Source organism: Macadamia integrifolia, chromosome 1, assembly GCF_013358625.1.
Source record: "Macadamia integrifolia cultivar HAES 741 chromosome 1, SCU_Mint_v3, whole genome shotgun sequence".
In the NCBI taxonomy this organism is placed as follows: domain Eukaryota; kingdom Viridiplantae; phylum Streptophyta; class Magnoliopsida; order Proteales; family Proteaceae; genus Macadamia; species Macadamia integrifolia.
The window spans coordinates 6,942,969-6,969,851 of record NC_056557.1 but is presented as its reverse complement, the minus strand read 5'-3'; the positions used below and the strand labels follow the sequence as shown (position 1 = coordinate 6,969,851).

Below are 26,883 nucleotides of genomic sequence, written 5' to 3'. Positions count from 1 at the left end.
AAAAAATATATATATATATATATATATATACATATATATAATAAAACAAAATTTAGAATTAAATAATGATTTTTTATGTGTCTATCTTTCTCCCCAAATTCTTTTTTTTTTTTTTTTTTTCATTTTTTCTTGACTTCCAAACATAGGCTAAGAAATCTTTGAAGTGCCATGAAAAAAAATTGATGATTTGGATGGTCATTATGTCTATTTTGATTGGAGTTGTCGTTTAAGATTTGCCCTGTACTACCTTCACTCCAAGGAATAAGAAACTTAATTTGTGGTTGATCATATGATCATTGTATTTTCTTTTCCTCCGCCTTGTCAAAGGCTTTTGTGGTGCCTCTTAGTTTCTCGCTAATTGGCTTGTTTCACAACTTATGGTTTCATATTCTTTGTTATTTTAATAAATTATTTTCTTCACCTTAAAAAAAAATTATTAATTAGGGAGAAAGAACATTTTCAGGCTAAGTAGCTAGTGTCCCCATGTGTCTATCTCTCTCCTCACTATTATGAAATGACATATCTGCCATTTATTGTGGGAAGTAGAGAGATAGATATAGGGAGGCAATAAGGTATGCTACAGCCAGATAGGGTACTCAATGCCTATTAATTAGAGTCCAAATTATCCACCAATGAGCGGTGAAGTGCATTGAGCATCTAACAGCTAGGACGATCCCGCTCACTACACCTCACTGCCTCTCCGCATATAATTTTGACACCATTAATTAATATACTTCTTTTTTTTTTTTTGGATAACAAGTGAGAATATAAATAAATAAATAAACTAAAAAAGAGCTGGTATCAGAGCCATATTTATTGGAAGAAAATTGTATATATGCTTCAATATCCCATTAAGTAAATAATTAAACAAATAAAATTTACAATGCTCCAAACTTTTTCACTTGGATATTTTTTCCTCCTCTGTCCCTCCTTTGTAAGATTTTAGTGATATCCAATTGGAGCAGGCGCTTCCCTTAGTTCAAGTCCTTGGTAGTGTATGTCCTGCAACCAATTAAAACAAATAATTCGTTTAATTAAGTCTCAATTCCATCTCCAACCCACACAATTTTTTGCATAACAACATAAAAGAAGGCAAGATCCTTACCGATGCGAAGTGGTTAACGTCACGGTGATGGGCCTCATCCGCCCTCAAGACGACCACGACATCCCGGAGTGTAGAATCCGGCGCCATCTGCCAGTAATCGATGGCGATAGCCGGCGCTGGGACATCCTTGATATTACCATTATCAAGTTCCTTCAAGAACTCGGTGTAGGTGTGAATCGCTTCTTCTTCCAAGTATCCTACGACTCGGTGAGCGAACTTTGGAGAGATCAAGTAACCCAGGAAGTAGGCATTGAAGAACACTCCTTGAACTGCGAAGACAAGAGCTCGATCGAACCACCTGGGCTGAGAAATCTCCAGGAAAGTCATAAGGTGCATTCTCTCGTTCTCTGCTTCTTCTAACAGAGCTTTAATCCATCCTCCGCTGTGTTCGAATCGCCTAAGGGATTTGAGGTGCAAAAGCATTCCTCCAGCCATGCCTGGCACGGCTGCTACCGTTTCAAGCAACATAGCTCGGCTATCGTATCGTGTCTGTAATAAGAGAGAAAAGCTCATCAAGTTTAGAACTCGACTCGGAATGAAACTAGTCGACTCAATTGGAACGGAACTCTAAGGTAGAGAAGACTTTTTTTGACCAGTGGGAAGAGAGAATTTTTATTCTTCTCCCACTATTACACGAAATATAAGGAAAAGTTTTTGGTAGAAAAATATAAGGTAAGAAGTGGTCTATCTATTCATGCGAGACTTGTTAAAATTGTACTTTACATCCTTCCACTATGAAATATCACGGAATTCTGGTCACATAACATTTTGAAAAGTATTTCCATCTTTGTTTTCATAGAAAATTTCTTCATTCATTTATGAAGGATAAATTTTTTGTACAACCTAGGTAGTAGAAAATTTCTTGGTGCACATAATTACAGGGTCAAAAATGGAATTCCGTTTTGATTAAAAGGGTATTTTAAAAAATACAAAAAATCTAACGGGGTATTTGTAAACCCATAGGGAATTGAAGGGGATTATTCCATTTGGTGCATGTGATTATGAGGGCAGCTAAAAATTTTCTATAAAATAATATTTTTTCATGAATTATTTTAACATAAAATACAAACAAATTCATGAAAATGGTAGGAAAATTGACATGTAAAATATTGTTTACACAATTTTTTTTTTTTGGTAGAATAGAAAATTACTGATCATTATGTGAACAGGCAATGGCTTCAGACCAACATAGATCATATAGCCAATGAGTGGAAATAGGTCAATCTGTCACACACATAAGAGACAAGCCCTTCCGAACTAGGGCATCTACAATACTACTCAGAGCCTGTAGAATACAATGAAAAGAAGTAGAGATGAAAGAAAATTTTCATGTGAAATGACATTTGCACAAAAAAAAATTCAACAAATCAAACAGAGCATTTGGGAAAAATAATTGAGAGAGACTTTATTTGGGAAATCCAATGTTATTTCTGTCCATCCACGCTGAAATCTATTCCTATATAAGGTAAAGACAAGAAAGCATACCTTGAAGAAGAGATCAGTTGGGTATCTGAGGGTCTTGACAGTCCAGTAAGCTAATTTATCCAACATCGTATTTGGGATGTGGTGCTTCTTCAGATCTATTGAAGTATTCGCTTTGTACGTCTCCCATGGCTTCACCAAGAACCCCCAAAACCAAAAATAAATAAATAAATAAATAATTTTCACAATTAAATAAGAAAACTGAAATGACGAAAATATCCATCTCCATTTCTTTTCGAAAAAAAAGGAAAAAAGAACGTAACATACCCTGAAGCAGCTCCACTTCCACTCTGTGCCATCCTCCTTAGTAACCTTAGAAGGAGATATCCCCCAGTAGCTAGTGATCATCGCCTTCCCTTCCAGTTCACCCCCGGCTGAACCAGAACCGGTTTTCACTTCTTTCTCTTCCCCTTCCTTGTTCATGGCCATGGTACTTCTATGCCGTACACCAACCGCTGGGAACCTGACCCAAGCCATGCTGGTTCGTCCTGGTACACCCGTTTTAGTTGTAGTTGTGTGGAAGAAACTAGAATAAGTCCCGGTCGTCAAAATCTCTGTAGCCGGTTCGCCCAGGGTTGCCGTGGAAAAGAGCCGTGGGCCGAGCTGCTTCAGCAGCTGGCCGGCCATCCTTGAACCCTTCATCATCTCTGCTTCAGAACCCAAACGTAAATTGCAACAACAAAGATATCGGGAATGTGTCTCAGGCGAAAGCGTTTTCTTTTGGAGTTTTGTTTTGAAGACTTCAACTTACGATGCTGGTAGAGTTTGGAGGAAGGTTTATTCTTTATATAGTGTTGAGGTTCGCTGCTCGGTTTAAGGCTAACAGCATGTTACATTGGGTAAGTCTATTTTTTCGTGCTAGACTCGGTAAGTTGGTGAGAAGAAGGCTTTGAAGTTTCTTCTGTTGACACACATGGCGGAAGGATCATGCTTGGTCTTGCTATAACCCTTTTTATTCTTTATGGTTGTGGGATCCTCTAAAGATCCACTATGGTTCTGGTCCAATTGGGTCATCCGTGGTTTTGGTCTGGTTTTCAATTGTATTGTATTGAATCGATTTTGGTCTATTACTAGACCAATTTGAAACCAAACCATTAAAGAAGTTTTTGGATTCAATCCGTTTACATTATTATTATTATTATTATTATAATTATTATTATTATTATTATTATTATTATTATTATTATTATTATTATTATTATTATTATTATTACTACTATTATTATTATTATTATTACTACTATTATTATTATTATTACTACTATTATTATTATTATTACTACTACTATTATTATTATTACTACTATTATTATTGTTATTACTACTATTATTATTATTACTACTATTATTATTATTATTATTATTATTATTATTATTATTATTATTATTATTTATCATTTTGTAATTGGGTTACTTTTGGGCTTGGTATGGTTTGATTTTGAGCTAGTTCACATGTATAGGAACTTAATGGGAAAATCTTTTTTCTTTTTCTCCATCTATTCTCCGCATCGAGGACATCATCTATCTAATCTCATAGACATTTCGATGGTGGAAGTCATGGTTTAATTATCTATCTTTGGGTCCGATTATATCAACCATGCTTGCTTTGTCTCGTGGATACCTTAGGGGTCTATTTGGAGAGATTTCATGTCAAAGCTAAAATACGAATGCAACAACTTTTGTTAAAGCAAAACCCGTATTGCTTTCCTAATAGTTAGCCCTCAAACCAACCCAACACTAGGTGGTTAACACAAAGTCCCAAATATGCTTTGGTTGGAGGGAGGTTGGAGAAAGATCGGATGAGGTTTATGTATAAGAATAATTTTGTATGTCTCTGAATTGTCAATTTAGAAGTCACTTTCTCTTTCTTTATTAAATAGATTTTAAATTCATGGATCAGAGATATACGAGAACAATCTCCCACGTGAACCTGATTCGAATTCGGTTGGAGGGAGAGTCTTTGGAGAGGATCCCAATCCTCTTTTCTTTCAACCATTGTTTTTTTTTTTTTTCAAATTTTTATCTATTTCATAAACTCCAATCCGAAACCAATTAAATTAATAAGGATTCGGTCAGTTTGGTCCGAACTGAACCGTTCCTTTCGATTCAAAGTGAGAAGAAGAAAAAAATGTTAAAAAGAAAAAGAGAAAAGAATATAGAAGGCATTTGATTCAGTGTTTTTACCCTTTTTTTCCCCCCTTTAAATATGTTTCTAGAAAATTGCATGAACAAAGAATCGCTAAAAACTGCTCGAAAAGCAAAGCCAGTTGACAAAATAGACTGCTTCGTAATTTTAACACTTGGTCGTCCTAAACAGAAATGAAAGAGCGACGTAAAGACATGGAACTTGCAAAAGGTCAAGAGGTTCCGAGATGACCACCACAGAAACCAAAAATTGAACGTTGACCGCCGCCGTCCTGTGGGAATAATGGGATACGATGTGGAATAATAGCAATTTGATGTTCTGCTGTTTCCACTAAAGCTCTTTATTATTATTATTATTATTATTTTTTTTAGGGAGAGGTGTCTCCGCCAAGTGTCATAATAAAGCCTGCTAATAAGATGTGACATCATGGTATCATAGAGTGGAGAACAACTGAGACCATGACCATTTAGTAGGAGGCCACCTTGATTTTATCACGTGGATAAACAATATGATTATTTCAATCATTGGATACTGATTGAGGTGTCAAAACCTTAAACAGATTGAATTAAATCGATTTTTATTGGATTGATTTTAAATTGAGGTACGTTGGGATCGGTTAAAAATCAGTTCAAATTGAACTGACCAATAATCAAACCAAATGAAACCAATAAAAAGATAAATAATTATGAGATTATAAATTGGTAAATTGATTATCTATTTTTTATAATTTTTGTGATAATATTTTTTTTCTTGTAAGGATAATTGTTACAAATCAATGAATATGAGATTATGAATAGAGAAATTAATTTGTAAATTGTAACAACGCTTTCATTGATTTTCTTGTTCACTATAAAAAAATTAGTTGGATAGTTAAATGAATGATTGGCTGATAGGATTCATTTTATGATTTCAATATTAGTTATTTTCTTAGTAATCAATTTCCATCGATTTCAATATTAGTTATCTTTATTTTACAATGATAAATCGTGATTTATTCATTAATTTAAAGTGTTTTCATGAAATTATCTGTCACTACAGCTTATGAATGTAAGATTTCATTATGATTCAAGCCCGATAATAAATCGATCTAAACCAGATATTGAGAAATCAAAATAAATCAAAATCAAATCAGATCGAAATTGATCGAAAATCGAAGTTCCTTAATGTAGGGGTGTCAATTGGTCGGGCCAGGCCGGTCTCTATTAGGCCTAGTCGGGCTTGACCACTTGGAAACCTTGTATCTTGAATGCACGTTTAAGTGAATGAGCCTAGCTTTGGGGGGCATGGTACGGTTTATAATCGGGTCAGTTGGTATCGAGCTTTAATCGAGCTTCCTTAAACAGCCTTAATCTGGCTACGGACTCATTTAAATCTAAACGGGCTTTAAACATGTCTACCATAAAATTATTTTCTTAAGTGGGTTGAAGACCCTGAAATCTATGACACAACTCTTTAATAAAGAATAGAAATGATATGAGATTATGGTTGTGTTTTTTTTAAAGAAAGAAATTATGACCATTACAACTTACAGAACAAAGGTTAATTAAATCAAATTCTATTACAAAGCAAAAGGTAAGGAATTTTAATTAATTTCTACTAGTAGTGGCAAATAGAAATTTTATGTAGTAGTAAAGTGGTCAGGATGGGTCGTGCTCCAATAATTCGGTTCAAGTCGGACTTATAAACGTGTCGGTTCAATCCAGCGTCCGACGGGCTAGCTACCTGCACTGTGAATGCCCGTTTAATAAACGTGACTGGCTCATTAATCCAGTCGGTTCAGATCGAGCCGTAATCGTGCCGGGCTTAGTCGGACCTACCGGTGCAAGCTCAGAATTGACACCCCTGCCTTAACGGATTGGTTTTGGTCTATCTCATTCCTATACTGAAACTGATTCAACATGATTGAAACCGAACCAACCCGACCGATTGACAACCCTAGATAGAGAGGATAATATTTGAATTAATCTCATGTCAAATTGAAGAACTTTTTTCTTATTTTTTTATTTTTTTAGAAAATGATTTTATGGGCGAGTGTGGCGCTTATGCCTAGAGATGGAAGCCCTGCCAGATGCCTCTGTGCGCCCTCCCAATGACCCTTGGATGAACCCCACATAAAACAATACCTCCCTTTTTTTTGTGTGCATCTTTTGCATTAAAGTTGGAAACTTAGAAGTTGAAGCATTATCTTGATTGTCTCTCGTCTTATGCCCCCATTAGAGAACTCCTTGGCTCTAATGGGATTGGTTGTTTTTGAGCTATAAATGGATTCTAACTTCATTAAGTAAGTTGGGGGAGGATTGTGGTGGATTCCAACACTCACGGCAACCTCCATTACATCCTCTAGGGTCTCTAGGAGAGTCTTGATGTGAATTAAGCCGGCAAATGTGAGATAGAAGCCATTGCAAACAAGGACTCAAAAGAGTCCTCAAATATTGAAATTCCACAAAGTCAAGCACAAAATACGATTTGACCGATCAACACCGAACATAGGCACGACAATGCCGGCTTTTTTATAATTTTCAAAACACATTTTAGATAAATTTAAAGAGAAATGAAATATTTCAAGATAGTAAAATGAAATTCATTAAGGTAAATAAAATATTTGGCGGTAGAAATTTTTACCGCCGTTGAATAAGATATATATTATCAAAATGAAATTATTGGATGTGACAAAGGAGACTCTAAGCCTCTGTCTCCTAGTCCTGAATCTGGAATTGCCCTTCAATGCAAAATGAATCTTTAAGTTGATATTTCATTAGTCCTCCTTTAGAGGTGGATTATCTGTAATCTAAGGTAAGTGATGCCACATTAGGTTGAATCTTAGAATCTCCTTTCTTTTGCATTCTTGATTGGCAGCCTCCTTAGTCATCATGTCTTCTGGATGACTCTAAGGGATTTTTGAAGCGCAATTTAAAAAAATAATGATTTGAATAACCATTATGTCTATTTTCTTTGGAGTTATCGCTTAAGATTTGTCTTGTACTACCTTGGCTTCAAGGAATGGAAAACTTAATTTGTTATTGACCATATGACCTTTATATTTTCTTCTCCTTCGCCTTGTCTAGGATCTTTTGTTGTCTCTTAGTTTTCACTATTTTTCTACCAAAAAAATAAATAAAAAAACACATTTGTTAATTAAGGAAAAAGGATGTCCAGGTTGAGTGATATACGCTAGTGTCTCCTTGTGTGTCTATTTTCCATCCTATGAAATGATATATTTACCCTTATGGAAGGATAAAGAAACTGAGAGGCTATCACACAAGCTAGACAGTCGGACAGAGAACTCAATCCCTATAATTAATGAAAGAGTGTTCTCTAAGTAATTAAAATAACCTACATCCTCCCATCACATTGATTTTAATTTCCAATCATTATTTATTTTATTACAAAAAAATATTATTATAATCATGAATATGAGCAATCATACTATATGGCTATACGCCTTTGGCTGAGAGAACCTTTTCCCTGGTACATTTACATTTTACAACGACAAATAAATAAAAATCCATTTTTTATAATGCTTCAAACTTTTCACTGGGTAATTTTTTTTCCTTTAAATTCAATGTTGTCCCTCCATTGCAAGAATTTAGTGATATCCAAGTGGAGCAGGGGCTTCCCTCAGTTCAAGTCCTTGGTGGTGTATGTCCTGTAACCAAGCCAATTATAACAAATCATTTGTTAGTCTCAATCATGATTATTTTAGTGTTCAATCTAATTATTTTCAACAAAAAATTGTTAGTTGGAATCTAGTCGCGCAATGGAAGAAATTGAATTGAAATCTCTGACGTTTGAAATCACTGTACATAAAGAAGGGCAAGATCCTTACCGATGCAAAGTGGTTAACGTCACGGTGATGGGCCTCATCCACCCTCAAGGCCATCACCATATCCCGGAGTGTGGAGTCCGGCGCCATCTGCCAGTAATCGATGGCGATAGCCGGTGCTGGGACATTCTTAATATTACCCTTATCAAGTTCCTTCAAGAACTCGGTGTAGGTGTGAATCGCTTCTTCTTCCAAGTATCCTACAACTCGGTGAGAGAACTTGGGAGAGATCAAGTAACCCACGAAGTAGGCATTGAAGAACACTCCTTGAACTGCGAACACAAGAGCTCGTTCGAACCAACTTGGCTGAGCAACTTCCAGTAAAGTCATAAGGTGCATTCTCTCGTTCTCTGCTTCGTCTAACAGAACTTTAATCCATCCTCCACTCTGTTCGAATCGCCTCAGGGACTTTAAGTGCAAAAGCATTCCTCCAGCCATCCCTGGCACGGCTGCTATTGTTTCAATCAACATAGCCCGGCTATCGTATTGTGTCTGTACCAAGAGAAAATAGCCTCATGAAGTTTAGATCACCAGACCACATTTCCCATGTAGACCAATAAGAGTACTAAAACAGGACGAAACTTGGCTGCTACCAGATGTTGCAACTACCAGGAGAATAGATTTTCAAGGGTAGGGATAGAAATTTTCACCCAAAGAAGGTATTTTTAAACCTCCCCCTCGGATTCTATTTCCTTGGCTATTACCCGTGGGTGCACTTACATGACTGTAACCCAGGCAAATGCAAAAAAAAAAAAATTCCACTAAAACTAGGGTTGCAATAAATGGGGTTGAGACCTTTACCTAAGACAGGTCTGTACAACCCTCGACGTAAGGCTAGAAATTTTCAATCTTAACCTGCCTTCAAGGCCAAGGTATCTTTATTAGGGTTGAAATCGTCTGTAATTTCGATCTCGTACAATTTTGTGAAATACCACATTCAGGGGGTGATACATGTATTGATACTAATGCAATGGTCCAGATCTGGTACAACTAATAAAACCTTAAATCAGTGAAGTGTCATTTAAATCAGATCTGGACCATTGCATTGGTATCAATACATATGTCACCCCCTGAAGGTGATATTTCACGGAATTGTATCAGATTGGAATTACAGACGATTTTTTTCCATCTTAGCCCACACCGTATTCAGATTTAGAGTGAGTTTAGATCAGGGTCAAACTGGATTTAGAGTGAGTTCAGGCTACGGCCAAACTTGCATCCCTAAATTTTAAACACTGAATAGAAGGAAAAGCATACCTTGAAAAAGAGATCACTTGGGTATCTGAGAGCCTTGACGGTCCAGAAAGCTAATTTATCCAACAATGAAGATGGGACGTGGTGCTTCTTTACATCAATTGAAGTATTCGCTTTGTACGTCTCCCAAGGCTTCACCCCACAAAAAATAAATTAATAATTTTCACAATTAAATAAGATAATATTTTTTTCTTTTATAGAAATTAAAAATTAAATATCTGAAATGAAGAAAATACCCAGAGAACGTAACATACCATGAAGCAGCTCCACTTCCACGGCGTGCCATCCTCCTTAGTAACCTTAGAAGGAGATATACCCCAGTAACTAGTGATCATCGCCTTCTCCTTTGGTTCACCCGCGGCTGAACCAGAACTGGTTTTCACTTCTTTCTCTTCCCCTTCCTTGTTCGAGGTCAAAGTACTTCCATGCCGTACACCAACCGCTGGTAACCTGACCCAAGCCATGCCGGTTCGAACTGGTACGCCCGTCGTTGTGTGGAAGAAATTAGAATAAGTCCCGGTCGTCAAAATATCTGTAGCCGGTTCGCCCAGGGTTGCCGTGGAAAAAAGCCGCGGCCGGAGCTGCTTTAGGAGCTGACTGGCCATCCTCGAACCCTTCATCATTTCTGGTTCAGAACCCAAACGCAAATCGTAAACTCAGAGCAATATTGAGAGCCAAAGAAGAACAATAAGCAGATGGAACGTCTCAATGTGAGGTTTTAGTTTTGATGACTATAATGGTACTAGGACCATGGGTTATATAGTTGTGGTCATGGTCGATATTTGTTTATAGCTCGTAGATATTTTTGTTTATAGCACCTATGATTGGATAGTAGACTTTGAATCTGTGGTGCCCAAGAATCGCTCAAAACTGATCGAAGAGACATGGAAGATGCAAGACGACCTCCAGAGAAACCAGATTTGAATGTTGACTGCCGTCACGTGTCAAAATAATGGAATAGTGGTATACGCAACTTTGATTTTATTTGGGAGAAAGTGAGAAACTTCTCTGAGCAAACGGTACTGCTGAATGCATCAATGATGTCATTTTGTTTTTCTTTTCAAGTAAAGATGATGGCATTTATTTAACAATCAGAGAGATAGACACATGTGCAAGTAGTGTCCTGGTGGGAGATAACGCTACCTTATCTTGTGGCCATTTTATCTGGATAAGGCCAATGAAAACATGCATAGGGACAAAATCATAGAATGTAATTTTATTTCAAAGGTGTGGATGGTAATTTCATACCTTTCCGATTGTCTCTGGATGCAGGGCTATGCCATCGGGTAGTATTCTTTTTCCTTTGATTAAATATGAAACATGACCGATTTAATAGGAGTTTTACTCTCTCTCTCTCTCTCTCTAAACAAACATAATTATTCATTGTGGAGTTTGGGGATCCAGATCCTCTAAAATTCCCTTAACCTGCAATTAGGTGTAATTTTCTCTTAATATGAGGACATGTATCCTTATCAATGTGGACGACCAAAATTAGGTGAGAATTATCTGAGAGCAAGCTGGGTCTGGATTTTAAAAAACACCCCAATCCTTGGTCCTAAGATGTCGTCGCAAAGCTCTTTACAGTTAAAAATTAATAACATATCCACTCTCTAACATTAACCATTGGATAAAGAGAATAATATTGGGATTAATAACGTGTCAAATTTTACAATCAAATTCAACTAGTTGCCCCTTTGATATGTTCATGCATTGACCCCTTGTGAATACGGATTGATTTCGGTTTTTTGCCCAATTTGAGTTTAATTTCTTGGTTTCTTTTTAGTTATTTCGGTTTCAATCTTGGCTTTTTTAGTCTGTTTCAATTTGATTTTGGGTTTATTCGATTTCCAGAATGATTCAATCTTTTACTGGATAATCTCTCAAACCAAAACCGGCTCAATATGGTTCGATTTAGGTATATTGACACCCCTAGTTACAGACGATTTTTATCCCACTGTTTCGCCTTTCCATTAATTCCGGGCCCCTGGTTTTCGCCGGAGAGGAACAACAGGAATCTACAGTAGCCGCGATGGGATCCCTATATTTGGGGTGGCAGTTGCAAAAAATATGGAAGATATGTACACAAATGTGTAACTAAAAAGTCATACAAGATTTACAGTGTTGGTCATCCACCTATGCCAACTGGCTATTACCTAGAGTTACAGTTACAGTTTTCCACTAGTAACTGATTTTCCCGTTCCCAGTCTAACGTTACACTCCCGTTTGTCGATAGGTAGAGAATGAATAGGAGTCCTCTTCATAGAGTCCAAGACTAGAGAGAGAGATCCCACCGCTGACCATCTTTTGAGATTGAATTAATGAATTAAGGGGGGCAGGAGAAACACAGAAAATTTGAAATTATATATGAAATTCAGAGTGAAGTAGGAGCCCAATTAAAATCTCAAAGGAACAATCTCAAATGAATATTTGAAAGAAAAAGATTAATTTCATCTTAAATCATTCATTACTATCATCTCTGTCTATCCTCATCATCCTGTGTGAAAATGGATTACAATAGGAAGAGAATATAAACTTGAAGATTTGATTACCCAGTTCACAAGGACTACAATCTATCACCACTACCTTCTCTAGTGGGTTGGGGGTTTTAAGGAAAGGCTGAATACTCAAAACTGTACAATTTGAGTCACATTAACAACATGAAATACCCTTTACTCTGGTTGGGAATTACCATTTTCGTCATAGCGAAGTAAACCTGAGAAATTCAGAGGCTTGCATCGCTCCCCCATCAGAATTCTCTTCTTGCATAGCTCTTGTTCATTGTCGTCATTGTTTTCATCCTCTTCTTGTTTTTCTTCCTCTGTTTCAGTGAGACTAGTATCCTCCTCCGAAGAATTGCTGCTGCAAGATACTATTTCCCTCCATTTCGCTTGTTTTTCTCCAAAACCCAGCCATTCTTCTTCTTTCTCTTTCTCTTCTTCAAGAGAAAGTTTACAAGCCACGCAGATCTTCCCCCTGAGATCGCACAGTGGAGACCTAGTTGCTAATGAAAATGCTGAGAAGAGGGGATGTTTCTCACTATTCTGGGTATTAGTGCTATTAATTATACTTACAGTAGCAGAGGAAGCTGAATCATTTGATGATTCGCCCTGTTCAAAAAACCTGTTTTTGCCGGGAGAAATAGTAGTAGTCATAGACTTCTTCTTACCCCGAAAGAATTTAAGAAGAACGGGGAAAAGTTTCTTTGGGGTGCCCCATCTCTTCTTTGTTTTACTTGTATTCTCATTGCTGCTACTGCCGCTGCCATCGGAACCCTGGATTCTTCTTCTGCCGCTACTGTCGGAACCCTGAATTCTTCGTCGGGAATTCTTGACAGTCTTGACGAGAAGTTTAGGGATCCTGATTCTGATATTAGGAAATTGATCATGAAGTTTCTTGTTGCTAACGGTGATATTGATGAAGTAAGCCACCGCCGGAGACGGCTCTGCAAGTGGTGGTGATTCTTGGGATGGTGTTTTATCCGGCATTTCCTTCAACTGGTTTTCTTCTATCTCTACTCCAGAACCTCTGGAGGTTTGAGTGATCTATGATTTTATAGGTATAAATGCGTTTCCCCCAAAATGCTCTCTCCATTCACGTCTCTCCTCCTCCGAATTATGGGGAGGAATCGGCAACTGCCTACCCCTCTTACCCCGGTTAGGCAGGAGAGTTATCCATGGCTTCCTGGACCTTCTCAAGGTCAGTAAACTCCACGTAAGAATCCGGATCGGATCCGGACGATTTCTATTACGATTCTGATTCAACTAAAATCCGCATAGACCCTAAAATCCGCTTTGGATCGGCTGCAGTGGGAATCGAACTCGACCGATTCTGGTCTAAATTGGTCGATTTCATGAATTCATACGGATCCAGCTCTTTTCCAATATGCATCAAACGGCTAAGAGAACTCGGAATTGGGCAAGTTGTGCTTTGCAGAGGATCCTAATTCCAAACACCTGAGTTGTCTTCATTTGATTGGGATTTGAAATTGGGTCTGAGTTATTAACATTGTTGCCAATTGTGCAAATCTAAACCATTGAATTGGACCTGATTCTCTCATATTACACATTTTTCATATATTTTTATTAATCAGTATCAGGATCGGCATCGGGATTGGTTTTGGTCGATACCGACCTGATATCAATACTGGTTAATCCGTATTGATTCGGATGGGACAGATCTATCATTGGTTTTCTTTAAAAAATCGGCTTGAAATCAATATCACCGCTTTGTCGAATTGGACGATCTGATACTGTTCGTTGAACCATGATCCTACGAGGAATGCATTGCTTACCCTTTACCGATTTGAAAAAATTACCCAATCAATCTTCTTAGACCCAAACCCAACTCAACCCATCGATTTTAGCTCCTCTTGAGATTTTAAAGAGAAAATAACATTTATTTGCGTACAGACGAGTACAAAAAAATTGTTATGCTCCCTACCCAGATGGCCGATGTCTACATGCATTTCCTAGTGGCATACATACTGATGCTGTGAATATGATTCTCTTGTCCAAATTTTAATTATAACGTTTTGAAAAAGATAATGCTAGCCACTCCTACACTCCCGCGTTCAGACACAAGGTTAGTGAAATGATCACCCTACCCCTCTTGATGGATACCTTGATGCATGCTCTCATTTGCCCCTCTCTAAAGCAGGGGCACACAACTGAGTAGCATTCTTTTCTATGAATTTTTAAAGGAAAATGCATATCTATTTCTCATTATCTCTTCCCTTATTTTTCCCAAAGAAAAATCTTTCTCCTTATTAAATATGTGGACCCTTTACTGAAAAAAAATATGTGAACCCTTTTGTATCTCCTCATTATTATACTATTTTATACATCACGATTGGATTGACATTTAAGATGTCAATATAAGCACACATCATGTAGATCCATTTCGTACAAAGATGAACCTATCTAATTTTAAATAGACCTAAATTAAACTATAAATAAATAAAGATAAAATCTTTAACATTGCAGGAAGAGTAAAGAAGTATCTACTCCTCATATCTAGTCTTACCATGTTAAATAGTGATAAGGCTATTCTCATTATTGGCTATGTAGAAAATGTTTTTGATTTGTCATATATCAAATTTCAAGTCCAAGTATAATTCTATAACTACGAAAGTGGAATTTTCACCCAAATTTTAAATTTTATGAAGATTCAATACTTAAAATATTCAGCCACCCCATTTATGCGCATACCAATTATTACTTTTTCAAAGTTTTGTCTTGTCACTTGGCCAATTCTATTTATTTAAAACTGGACATGTGTACAAGGACCTTGGGTTCTACCTATCCACAAAGAGTAAGTATATATATGATGTCATTGAACATTTAGTTATACTATTTCTTCATAAATCAATCATCCTTCACCCAAAAAAAAAAAAGTCATTCATCGCCCCAACCAAACAAGTCACATGCGACAAACAAGTCATATGGGACTGCATCAGGAACACCTTAATTTTATTTTATTTTTTATTTTTTATTTATTTTTGGGTTAGGGCGGAGGGATTTGGGGAGGGTTTGAAAGATAAGTACTTTTTTGCAAGACTGATTCGCTCATTATTCATGTTTGGTCTTCAGTTTTTACCATTGTTTCCTCTTTTAGTAAGTAGACATTGAAGACCATTCATTTTTGGCTTTTTGGGCTATTTGTGATCTCATTAGGTTGATCATAGATCACTCATCTATAACAAGGAATCTGAAGAAGAGAGGTTGAAATAACTCCACGGCTCCCGTGATAGAGGAATTCGGAGAGAGTAGGGAATCAATATGAGGTTGACTCTATTCAATGGTTGCGCTAAGTCATCCGAATAAAAAAATATGCTGATAGAACATGAATAGTTTTCAAATGATATAGACCAAAACCAATGAAACTTATTTTATGACGATAGTTGCCAGCAAATTAAGCTGGAATGGACTAGTCTGTTAGAGTACTTAGGCCTCTATAGGTCTCGGTTTAAGCCTCTGTTTCCCCACTTGTATCTCCTTTGTAATATATAAAAGGGTTTTCAAAAAATTGCCAAAAGGTAAAGGAAAAATTACAATTTTCACATATCAAGTTTGAAAAGATTTAGTTGCCCCCTGTGTGCGTTGGGTGCTTGGATATTTTCACACTCCGTTATATCTAAGCATCGAAGGTGAACAGGTAGAGTTCCTTCCTCGAAAAATATATTTTATTTTTCAAAGAAAAACATATTATTTGATGGCAGAAAGACAAACCACGCACAAAAAGGATAGGATCCCAATCCACTTTTGTTCTGGGCCAACCATAATTTGGGATCCCTGCAATGGTAAGTTTGTTCCAATTACCAAACCTATAAGGAGTTGAAAAAGTGTCCCACCCAAAAAAATAATAATTATTATTATTATTAAAAAATGCAGACATCTTCTCTCAAGTTTCATTACTGGTATGGTTTACATGGGTTGGCCAAGGCAAGTCTATAAAAAAAATAAAAAAGAAAGCCAAGGCAGGAATAATATAAGAAGATCTTGTGGCTTCCCTCGCAGGCCATGGTTTCAAGTATTGGTCAATCGGTCGGTTGTATTGTATTAGTATTTGCTGAGATCGAGATTGATATCTAATCGATTACCCGTATCGTTTTAGGGGTAAAAGAGTTAAAAAAAAAAAAATGTACCTTTTAAAAAAAGGCAAAAGTGACAAATACTCACCGATCCGATCCGGATCAATATTGACTATTGATACCTAACTACTTGCTCACAGCTGAATCAAATCAGTTGATTTGGTTCCAAAAAAAAAAGATTTCTCGAATTTTTTATTTTATTTTATTTTATTTGAATTTTTAATTCAACAAAGTTTAGGATTTTCCTATACGATATAATTTTTGGAAGAAAGAATGCTATCCATTTAGCATTCCCCTTGCATAGGCACGAGACTTTGTTTTCAGGGGATATGAAAAGATGCGCTTTTGCACCTCGAAAATAGTACATGTCTACGTGAGAGACACTAGATGGGTAGCATTCTTTCTCCAAAAAATTAGTGTATAACAAACTAAGGTTGTGTTTGGTAGTCATTCAAAACTTTTTTTTTTCCGTTAAAAAAAAATTATGGAACAACGAAACCTTGTTCTGACATTTCAGGTTCATTCCAAATACAAAAAAAGTGAACTAGGGCAATCATTTCTGAAACAGGTTCATCAAACACTATTTTTTTCTTTTAAAACAACATTTTGACACAGAAACTGAAAATTCTGTTTTTAAAATGAAACGTCATTTCTAAAACTAAATGACTACCAAACGGAGCCTAAGAATTCAACGGGGACATACCCTGTTCGGAGCTTTCGCTGCTGGTGTTTATATTAGAAGTGTCATCATGGTTTTGAAAATCGGATCAAATTGGTCATGATCACCTAGATCAAACTTATATTGGCCAAGACCAATCCCCATTATCGATCCATAACTATCCAATGTTAAGGTATAAGGGTAAAATAGTTCAATTTTTTTTTTTTTAATAATAATAATAATGAGGTATTTTTAATTTAAGCCAGGATTGATAAAATGTTGTAACTGTTTAGAAACTATGAAAAATATGAAAGCTGGTAGTTTTAAAACCTAACAACACTATTGGAAGATTGTTATTATAGTAATTATAAGTCGACCCTAGAAGTTGATGGCCATCCTATATATTATATTACTATATACTGATGTTCATAAACCATGAAACCTGCCCTCCCAAGAGACTAGCACCAATCAGTTCACAGTACCCAATCATAGATCTAGGGAGTGCAAATCTGGTATTTTCTTTCGCCCAATGTCCTACACATTCTACTGTGGATGAGGTTTGTTCTTAATTATATGCAAATAAGATTCACTCTGTAATTTATCTGTTGGTTTTTTATTATTATAATTATTTTGGGAAAGCACTGTTCTGCAACTTTAGATGTCTGGTAAATGCCATGAGTAGGTGATTAGTAATTTATGTTTCTGTTTCTGCTTTGACCTAATCTGAAGTGCATCTCTTTCAAGATTCAGTTACAGAAGTTCTTTTAGTGTAGGAACCAATCTTACCTATGAGAAGAAAAGGAGATTCTCCAAATCAATGTCTCATGTGATGATCCCTCTATTTTAATCACAAAGTATTACATACATGAATCCACCTAAATCACCTATCTTAGGCATATATGTTAGGGTTTGTTATTCATTTTGAAGTAGAGGGTTTTTTTCTCAACCCCATTTCTCATTTTCTGTGTGTCTCAGATGGTCAAAAGAATCCAGCAAGTGATAGGGTTTCTTTTGGTCAGCAAGATATCTTAGGTGGTCCCATTGGGGTGTAAAATCAGATCAACTGGTTTGGATCATTCAATGATCTTGATCTTTAAAGCTTGGTATCATCTCAGGACATCTTGGTAATTAAGTTGCAAGAAATGATAGTTCCTGACCTGAAGCATGGGCGCTATTAGTATTAGTCCCCTGATATTCTGCTTGCCAGTCATGTTAAGAACTGATATATGGGAACTCAGAATCTGAAATAACTTCTACTAAATAAATACATAAAAATATATCATTTGTTGATCTATTGTTAGAAAAGCTATCTATAGTCTATTATTATTCAATTTTTTTCTCCTTTTGAAGTGCAGCAGTTCCACAATGATACTGATAATTTAAAATAAGGACAGATCAGCAGAAAACAGAAGGTGATGGAATGAAGTCATAGAATAATGTACCTTATAGGATTCTCTTGGAATAAATGAGCACCAGGCAGGATATCTAACCTTCCTTTGTAGTGGAATACAGGATCAATTCTTCCTGCATTTACAATCTAAGAATCTCATTCTTGTTTCAACATTATCAAATGCTTATCAAAAAAGTTCTCATTAGAAATCAGACCCATCAATACTATGGATTACTTCACTAATAATCCACCATTAATTTTCTAGCTAGGACTCTCTTTAGTAGGGAAAAGAGAGATAGCCCTTTTCATACTAGTTTCTCTTTTTATCCCTCTAGACTATTCTACATGCATTTGGATTCTCATCACTAAACATTGAAGTGATGTTGTTCCCATCACTGTTACCATGGTTATGGTAATCTTCACTGTAGTGCTCCGTCTGACTGTAACGGTTGTGTCGAGGAGGTGACCGGATGTACTCATATTCAGAAATGGAAGGAGATGGCTTATGGGTATTGTAGCTGTGTGTTTCAGAAGTGGAAGTGGATGGTTTGCAGGTGTTGTAGCTGTGAGTGACATAAACGGGTGGCTCAAGTCGGAAACCATGTCCAGTAGGATAGTTGTTCCAATGCCCACCATTGCTGTACCCATAGCCATAGTCATGTGGATGGTGATGAATTATGTGGACATCTTCAAAGTCTTTCGGACTATGGTTGTGAATTTGCAAGGGTGCAGCAGTGTCAGCAGCTACAGATGATGGTGTTGTCTCAGGTGCTGGATTTTCAGGTGGTGGCAGGTCTTTGGGTGGCTCTGGCGGTGGAACTGTTTCATTGGGTGGGGATTCTGCAGGTGGAGGTTTTGTGGCATCAGGGGCTGGTTGTCCACCACCTTCAGGTGGTGCTGGTTCTGATGGCTGAGATGGGGGCTCACTTGGTTCTCTGTGGGCACAGATTGTGGCACTCTTTCTTGTCTTCTTGATAGCCTTGACAATCTTTTCAGGATCAGCCCAGCCAACTACGGTCAATTTTTGCTGGGGGTAATCGATATAGAGATCATATATCCCTGTGGAGAATCAGAAATCAGTCACAAATGTTAACTTGAACAACAGGGAAAGAGAACAAAATAGCAGAAGAAAAGAATATGTAGAATATGTAGATGTACATTATTCAAATACTCACCGTTAATGCCGTGCAAGGCCTTTTTGATCTTCTGTATACACCCATTACAGTCCATCCGGACTTGTATCTCTGTGATTCGAGGCTTCTGCATTATCAGAACCCCAGTGAATGATTTAGTGCCTCACGATATATATGTTATTTGCACACAGTAATGAACCACAATGAATGAATTAAACCAGTAAATTACTGAGATTCAAGTTTATGATAAGCACTATCATTGTTTAGGAGGAGAGAGATGTCGATCAAAAGACTTACCTCCAACTCAGGAACCATGGGTGAGGAAGAGAAATGTAGGGAGAAAGAGGAGAAGAAGATAGCGGTTTCTTGTACAAAATTGGAAGGATGGTAGTGCGCAAATGAAGAATTGGCTTCTGGGTTTTCATTTGTACATGGAAGTAGGGAATATTTGAAAGGTTAAAGGTGTGGGTCATGCAAGGAATCTTCTTCAGACACACAAAAATTCATGCACACCCCAGAGAGAGAGAGAGAGAGGTTAGGAAAAGTGTTTTTGGTTGGACAAAGGGAATTTGCTTTGGAATGGATGGCCATCTATAATTGAGATGAAGTGCATGTGTGTGTGAGGTTAGGATATCCAAAGCCGATCAGAAAAGGAATAAGAGAAGGGAAATAAAGTGACAAGCATGATCATGGCTGATCGATCAGAAGTCAAAAAAATCAAAGTAGCTTTTGGTGAAGGATATCCATTCTCAAGGCATCCCTTCTTTACAATTCAACTTGAAAAAGAGTGATTTTTTTCCCTCTGATGCATAGGATAGATATGTTTGTCAAGGTTTCAAATAGAAACTGCCTTTGGTGTATGTTTTTGTCAAGAAAAGGAAAGGTTGATGATGTAGCCTGGATTCCATTGCCCAGCTGATGGTAACTGCACCAATTGGGAGAGTAAGACATTGGATTGTGCCAATTCATTTTTGTAGTTTGTCCTTGGTTCTGTAAGTTTGAGCTCTATTGGATGACTGGAACCATCCCAAGCTTACTACCCTTGTATATGGACCATCTTTTTCTTCTTTCATTTGTTTTGTTGTGCTGCTACCCCCACAAATAAGTAGAGGTTATCACAAAGAGAAAAATCAGAAAAGATCCATCCAGTTGGAGGCTATTCACAATAGAAAGGGATAAGGGTTGGATTTGATTTTGGTATAACTTTCCCTGGTGTAATTTTAATAATAATTAAAAAAAAAAAAAAAAAAAAGGCAAGGGTTCTCTAAGCCACCAACCGAGCTACCTTACGCCCCTCATAGATAATTATTTATCATTTTTTAGAGGAGAGAGAAAAAAAGAAAGGAATTTTTTCTGAGTAGGCATACGCTACACCTAGTGGTTCAGACAAATTTTTCCCATAAAAGATAAGGGAAATTTTCTAGTGCAGTGTACGCTAGTACTTCCCAAGTCTATCTCTCTCCTCCCACAACGAAGGGATAGATATGTTATTTCATTAGGAGAGGTGAGAGATAGAATATCTTATACCACTCCAATAGTGGCGCAGATCCACGTAGGCCCACCTGGCCAGGATAGAAGTTTAAGATGGGAGGACTGCCCTTGTGGAGAACTTCCTCTAAATATATATAGACTGTTTTTCCCCCTTTCAATAACAAAAAGCATATAAACTGATACAGTAGCAGCACATGGATGCTTATTTACCTACCTTGCCTTGCTAACCAAACTGTGCAGGGGCTGCAGCTCCCAAAGGTCAATAGCTTTGTGAAAACATCCTCTGCCGCAGGTGCGACGTTGCGGCGATGGTCGGCACAGCCGGCAGTTAGGCATGAGGATTGAGGAATCATTAGGGCCCCATTTGGTGACACTTTAAATTAAAAAATAAAAATTAAATTAAATTAAATTCAAAAAAAACACCAGAATCATGGTTTTAAGTATCTCCGATATTGATATGATACCCTCCGATACGTATCTTAAATGTAGTTGGCCGATACGATACACACCGAGACGATACATTGAATTTTTTAAATCATTTCGTATCGATATATATCCTACAATACATACCGATATGCATCAATACACCACTAATACACATCGATATGATACGACATGCCTCGATACGACTCTATGAAAAATATAAAATTGAGGTAAAATATACGTTTCGGTATGTATTGGTACGTATCGGTATCGATTGGTATGTATCGATCGGTACCAATCGGTATATATCAGCAAGTATCGGTGAGTATCAATATATATAAATCGGTGAGTATCGATACGTATCGGCACTACAGTCATATAATGGTCAATATGGGTAATTTTTCAAAAAAAAAAAACGATTTTTTGGAGGGTTTTTGTTCCAAAGTTGCTGTCAACCATATTTCTCTCTAACTAAAGTGGAAATCAAGGTTTGGAACAAGGATTTTACATTTATGGGACAACTACAGACCTTGAATTCTTAGTACGATACCCTCAATTTAGTGTTTATGCATAATATATGTTATCAATAGCTTTTTTTAACAAATTCTTTATGCAAAAGTGTTTAAAAAAATGTTTCCTATCTATTTATATGTGTATCTTTAGCGTATCTAAATATATCTCCGATACGATACGATACCCTCCGATATGTATCTTAATTTTGGCCGACCAATACGACGACCGATATCGATACTTTAATCCTTGCACCAGATATTTGAACATATTTACTTGCTTTCAATTTTCAATTTTCAAATTTCAATTTCAAAGGTTTCAATCTATTCCAGGCTGATTAATCTGATTCAAAACAAAATCGATGAAGACGAATTCCATATAGAATTCTGGGTTTTAAATAAATTTCATCTATACACTCTGCAGTGCAATCCAGACTGCTACTTGTTATGGGCTAGCACAAGCTAGAGACGCGATAGGGTTTGCATTTTTGTTTTCTTCTGAAAAGAAAAGGAATCTGAGAAGAATGAAAACCCTAGCTTTTCCTCTGCACACTGATGGGAGTTTTCTAGTCATTGTATTCCACTCTGGAATCTGTTTAAAGCAGCTACCTTCAACATTCTTTACTAGTTTATGGAAAGCTATAGAGCATACGCAAAGAAAAGAGTTGTACCTCATTAAGAGAAAAAAAAAACCTGAATATATGGCTTTCTTCCAATTTAAGTCTGCTCTGCTGCGATTGCGACTACAACTCTGCAAGTTGACAAGTATCAGATTCCTTGTATGGAGAACGAGCCTTGGGTTGAGGATAGTCGAGCCAGACGAAGCGAAGAAGATGGAGACTGAGAAGTTGATTGCGAACAGAGCTCAGATTGGGAATCTCAGGTTCATCACGAGCCGGAGCCAACCTCGAACTGGAGCCCATATTTAGCTACCTCGAATCTAATCGAGCAAACAGAGATAACAAGCACAGCCACCCACATAGAAGATGTGGAAGAAGATTGTCCCTCTGATGACCGCCAAATCTACTGCGTCACATTCTTCGGTGATCAAATCCGAACCACATTGACCTACACTGCCTCCGTCGTCGACGTCTGGATCGCCGGAATCCAACGCGTCCACCATCATAGAATTGATCAGAAGCAGCTCGTCGTGGGTCTCGATGTGGAATGGTGCCCAAGCTTCAGCCGCAGCGTGGAGTACAAGGTCTCCTTTTTACAGCTTTGCGTGGAATGCACTCGTCTGATATTTCAACTCCTTTACGCAGATCTCATACCCACTTCTCTAATCGAATTCCTCAACAACCCAAGTTTGAGGTTTGTTGGAGTAGGAATCGAAGGGGACGTGGAGAAGCTATTGGAGGATCACGAATTGAACGTCTTGAACACTTTGGATCTCAGTTCTTTGGCAGCGACGAGGTTGAGCATGCCGGAGCTTAGGAGTAGTGGGCTGAAAGAGCTAACAAGAGAGGTACTAGGAAAAGAAATAGGGAAGCCGAGGAAGGTAACGATGAGTAGATGGGATGCAGAGTGGCTGACCTACGATCAAGTTCAATATGCTTGTCTTGATGCTTTTCTTTCTTTTGAGATTGGAAAGAGTTTGATTATCCAAGGAAGTCGATGAAGTGCATAAGAAGAGACCTAAATTATTTTATTGAAGTCTGCTCTCTGCTCTTTGCTCTTGGTGTGCTCTAGAATCTGGGATTGAATGAACTATTGCCTCTTTGGTTCTTTTTTTCAATCAACAATAACTCTTGTTTGCTTTTCTTCCGTTCTCTAATTTCCATTTTCACCATGAAGTTCGTGTGTGTTGTGATAAAAAATGAACCAGGGCTCGTTTGATTGATGGTATTTTAATGGGGTGGGATTCTTGTAAGGAATTTCTCAGCCAATTGTGTTAAGTCATTTGGTTGTTTGGGATAAGAATATGGGTAGACGACGCAACTTTTCTTGTCGGGCCATGTGACCTCCTCTTTCTCCCACCCCTATCCTTGCAGCTACCCCAGCCCCTTGCGGGAAAGAAAAGCGCAACGGTTGTCTCCCTCTATCTCCCGTCTCTCTGCCTCCTGCATCTTTTTCTTGCCGTGGAACGCAACAAAATCTGGGTATATACCTACAATGCCATTATGGATTTTTATGAAAGATCCGGAGATTCATTTTTTTCCTTGTTTTTTATCGCTTCCTCCCTTCAAATCCATTCACCTCTGTATTATATTAGGGTGAGACTGAACGTTGAGAAAATCTTGAACATGTTCAAAACCTTGATCCATGATTCAAGGGCACCTCCTTCCTCAACTTTTTTTTTTTTATTATTATGGAGATAGACATATATAGCCATCCGATTATAGGATTTGTTTCTGTGTCAAGTAGAAGAAGGAAGGAAGAACGAAGAAAATCATGCAACCTGCAATTTGATACATGATTCACTCACAAATTGAACGGAGAAACCAGCAAACCCGTTCGAGACCTAATCAATTTGATATATAATTCACACAAGCAGGAGGAGGAAGAATTCCTGCAACTTGCAATTTGAGACCTAATCAACTATGTTCAGGTTCAGGATTTGCCAAATACAGTTGCTCCCCAAACCAGCCAACCCACGTCCTAGGGCACGACCGACGGTTCGAGCTATTGGTGTGTAGGCATTGATTGTCTTCCATGATACTCCCGTGACACGAGCGTCGATCTCTAACCCCTTAATCCTCTTTCCACCTTGCTAAAGAACCCTTGCAAGCCATTCTTCTTCCTTCCTCGCTCTCTCCCTCTCCACTTTCCTCTCACTCAACATCTCTTTGTCACTCCAAGATTCCTGAACCATCCCACCCAACGAAACGAGTTGGGGTGGGAAGCTACAATACATCTACCCCATTTTACCACCCCTGTCTCACACCATAACACCATGGGACCCACATGTCAAGTTATCCCACCCCAATTTCTCTACGAAACAAATAGTAATTTGCAAAGAATTCAATAGAGTACCGGAGAAATCTTATCAAAATAATTAGTAGGAAACCCAAAAATAAAATTGGGAAAATGTTGGGTATGCCACCGATATCAAGTATGCTAGCACCTATTGTGTCTATCTCTCTCTTCTTCTTTTTTTAAATGATCCTCATATCCTTTCTGAATGATATTCCATCATGTGTTCCTATTGGTGCTATCCGCTAACATACTTCATATCGATGGCATACTTATCTCTCTCCCAATAAAATTAAACTAAACTCTCTACTAAACAAATGGGGCGTAGTGGATTTGAGACTGTGATCACCCTAGTAATTTGCAAATAATTCAATGGAGTAGGAGAGAAATCTTACCAAAATAATTAGAAGGAAAGAAAAAAAATTAAATTAAAAGAAAGAGGAGAAACACAAAAAAAAAAATTAGAATAATTTCTGTTGCTGCCCAGGATCGAACTGGGGACCTTTAGTGTGTAAGACTAACGTGATAACCACTACACCACAGCAACGAAGTTAATAAGTAACTAAGGTTTAAAAATGATAACTAATAATAATTATGGTTTCATTTCTCTTTTTTTTTTTTTTTTTTTTTTTTAAATGCATTCTATGTTTAGGGATTAGAGTTTTGGGTTTATACATAAGGGTCAGGATTTGAGGTTATAGTTTTTCGGTTCTTATTTGTTAATAATAAATATGGGAAAAGGTTCCCTGAGCCTCCATGGTAGTGGAGTCAAGCGGTCAGTTTGGTTTCGATCTAGTATAGTTTTGATTTTTTAGTATCTAGTTAATACCAGTTTAAATCTGTTATTTTGATTTTGAACCATAATAGAATCTTACATTCAAAACCTATAGTGAGGAAAGATTCAGTAAAAACACTTTAAATCATCTTCTCCAAGTCAAACAGATAATAACTAGGTATAGGAAAATTGATTTGATATATTCATATTGTAATCAAAACAGAGGAATAAATTATTAGGGAAAGATAACTAATATTGAAATTAATGGATAACTAATTAATGAGAAGGTAACCAAAATTGAAATAACAAAATGGACAAAAAGAGATCAATGAAAATATTACTATTAATCAATTTTCCTATTCATAACCTCGTACTAATTGATTTGTAACAATTTCCCTTACAACCAGCAATCTTTTCACTAATATTAAAATCAAGGAATAATTAGTTTACCTCTATTCATAACTCATTCTCAATGAATTTTATCATTTTCATTTGATTCGATTTCCGATCTGGATAACAGTCGATTCAGTTCAATCTAGTTTTTTGCCAATCTTATCATACCCCAGTCCAATAAGGAATTAAGGATCAGTTCTATTTGATTTTTTTTTTTTTTTTTTGGTCGATTTTACTAGTTCATGCTAGGTTCTGACACCCCTACTCTAGGGGAGGTTGGGGCAGACTTGTCTCTTTCTTCTTGACATGAAATCTGTCTCTTTCTTCTTCATCTTATTGCCTTCCAATCTACAAAACCTTTTTATTCACACTTTATTGGAGTTCTCCTCTGTGTCACTTGCTCAAAGAACACTGCTTATCAATGTCCCCCTACTCCCTCTCATGTGGGGTATTAAACGCCCCTCCCCTCCCCTACCCTAGATGTCCGTGCGCATGGTCCCATGGGACCCTACACTAACACAAGTGTCACGCAGCCTGGCAGCAAACCCCCTGATGGGGTCCAATCGTTTAATATATACAGATGGCTTACAAGAGGGTTCATTGCTACGAATGCGATCGGGTTGAAAAAGATGATGTGGGTCTAATATATTTTTACATTAATAAAAAAACACAGCTTTGAAGAGGAGATTGCCAGTTGTAGCTAAGCCCGGTGTCAAATTACCACAATATGTGGAGTGTATTTACTCCTCCAACATTGGATGGCTGATTCTCTCTCTCTCTTTTTTTCTTTTTTTTC

At 37.3% G+C, this 26,883-nt stretch overlaps 4 protein-coding genes and 1 non-coding gene across 5 annotated transcripts; 1 reads left to right on the top strand and 4 right to left on the bottom strand.

The window, feature by feature from the left end:
• Positions 1–851: 851 nt before the first annotated feature.
• LOC122084625 (ubiquinol oxidase 2, mitochondrial-like) lies at positions 852–3,325 on the bottom strand. The gene is made up of 4 exons (XM_042653026.1): positions 2,855–3,325; positions 2,591–2,719; positions 1,106–1,594; positions 852–1,002 (listed from the first exon to the last, which is right to left on the bottom strand). Exons 1-4 carry the CDS (start codon positions 3,230–3,232, stop codon positions 943–945), a joined length of 1,056 nt encoding a protein of 351 aa, XP_042508960.1. The 5' UTR covers positions 3,233–3,325; the 3' UTR covers positions 852–942.
• A 4,682-nt stretch (positions 3,326–8,007) lies between these two features.
• On the bottom strand, positions 8,008–10,545 carry LOC122076922 (ubiquinol oxidase 2, mitochondrial-like). Its single transcript, XM_042642579.1, has 4 exons — positions 10,065–10,545; positions 9,814–9,942; positions 8,560–9,048; positions 8,008–8,379 (listed from the first exon to the last, which is right to left on the bottom strand). The coding sequence occupies exons 1-4, from the start codon at positions 10,431–10,433 to the stop codon at positions 8,320–8,322; spliced, it is 1,047 nt and encodes a 348-aa protein (XP_042498513.1). The 5' UTR covers positions 10,434–10,545; the 3' UTR covers positions 8,008–8,319.
• A 7,806-nt stretch (positions 10,546–18,351) lies between these two features.
• LOC122085008 (leucine-rich repeat extensin-like protein 3) lies at positions 18,352–20,989 on the bottom strand. Its single transcript, XM_042653436.1, has 3 exons — positions 19,878–20,989; positions 19,623–19,707; positions 18,352–19,506 (listed from the first exon to the last, which is right to left on the bottom strand). Exons 1-3 carry the CDS (start codon positions 19,893–19,895, stop codon positions 18,779–18,781), a joined length of 831 nt encoding a protein of 276 aa, XP_042509370.1. The 5' UTR covers positions 19,896–20,989; the 3' UTR covers positions 18,352–18,778.
• A 1,715-nt stretch (positions 20,990–22,704) lies between these two features.
• On the top strand, positions 22,705–23,624 carry LOC122094389 (Werner Syndrome-like exonuclease). Its single transcript, XM_042665215.1, has 2 exons — positions 22,705–22,782; positions 22,887–23,624. The coding sequence occupies exons 1-2, from the start codon at positions 22,705–22,707 to the stop codon at positions 23,622–23,624; spliced, it is 816 nt and encodes a 271-aa protein (XP_042521149.1).
• Positions 23,625–25,393: 1,769 nt separating this feature from the next.
• TRNAV-UAC lies at positions 25,394–25,466 on the bottom strand. Its single transcript has one exon. It is a non-coding gene; the product is annotated as a tRNA-Val (tRNA).
• Positions 25,467–26,883: the final 1,417 nt, after the last annotated feature.

Bases quoted from the DNA above. Each gene is read 5' to 3' on its own strand.
- LOC122084625 (XM_042653026.1), bottom strand. From the start codon at position 3,232: ATGATGAAGGGTTCAAGGATGGCCGGCCAGCTGCTGAAGCAGCTCGGC. The intron at 2,720-2,854 runs GTATGTTACGTT...TTCTTGGTGAAG, and splicing joins GGAAGTGGAGCTGCTTCAGG to CCATGGGAGACGTACAAAGC. The intron at 1,595-2,590 runs GTATGCTTTCTT...CTCTTATTACAG, and splicing joins CAACTGATCTCTTCTTCAAG to ACACGATACGATAGCCGAGC.
- LOC122076922 (XM_042642579.1), bottom strand. From the start codon at position 10,433: ATGATGAAGGGTTCGAGGATGGCCAGTCAGCTCCTAAAGCAGCTCCGG. The intron at 9,049-9,813 runs GTATGCTTTTCC...CTCTTGGTACAG, and splicing joins CAAGTGATCTCTTTTTCAAG to ACACAATACGATAGCCGGGC. The intron at 8,380-8,559 runs GTAAGGATCTTG...GCTTGGTTACAG, and splicing joins ACGTTAACCACTTTGCATCG to GACATACACCACCAAGGACT.
- LOC122085008 (XM_042653436.1), bottom strand. The intron at 19,507-19,622 runs GTGAGTATTTGA...GATTCTCCACAG, and splicing joins GGCCTTGCACGGCATTAACG to GGATATATGATCTCTATATC.
- LOC122094389 (XM_042665215.1), top strand. From the start codon at position 22,705: ATGGCTTTCTTCCAATTTAAGTCTGCTCTGCTGCGATTGCGACTACAA. The intron at 22,783-22,886 runs GTATGGAGAACG...TGGGAATCTCAG, and splicing joins TGACAAGTATCAGATTCCTT to GTTCATCACGAGCCGGAGCC.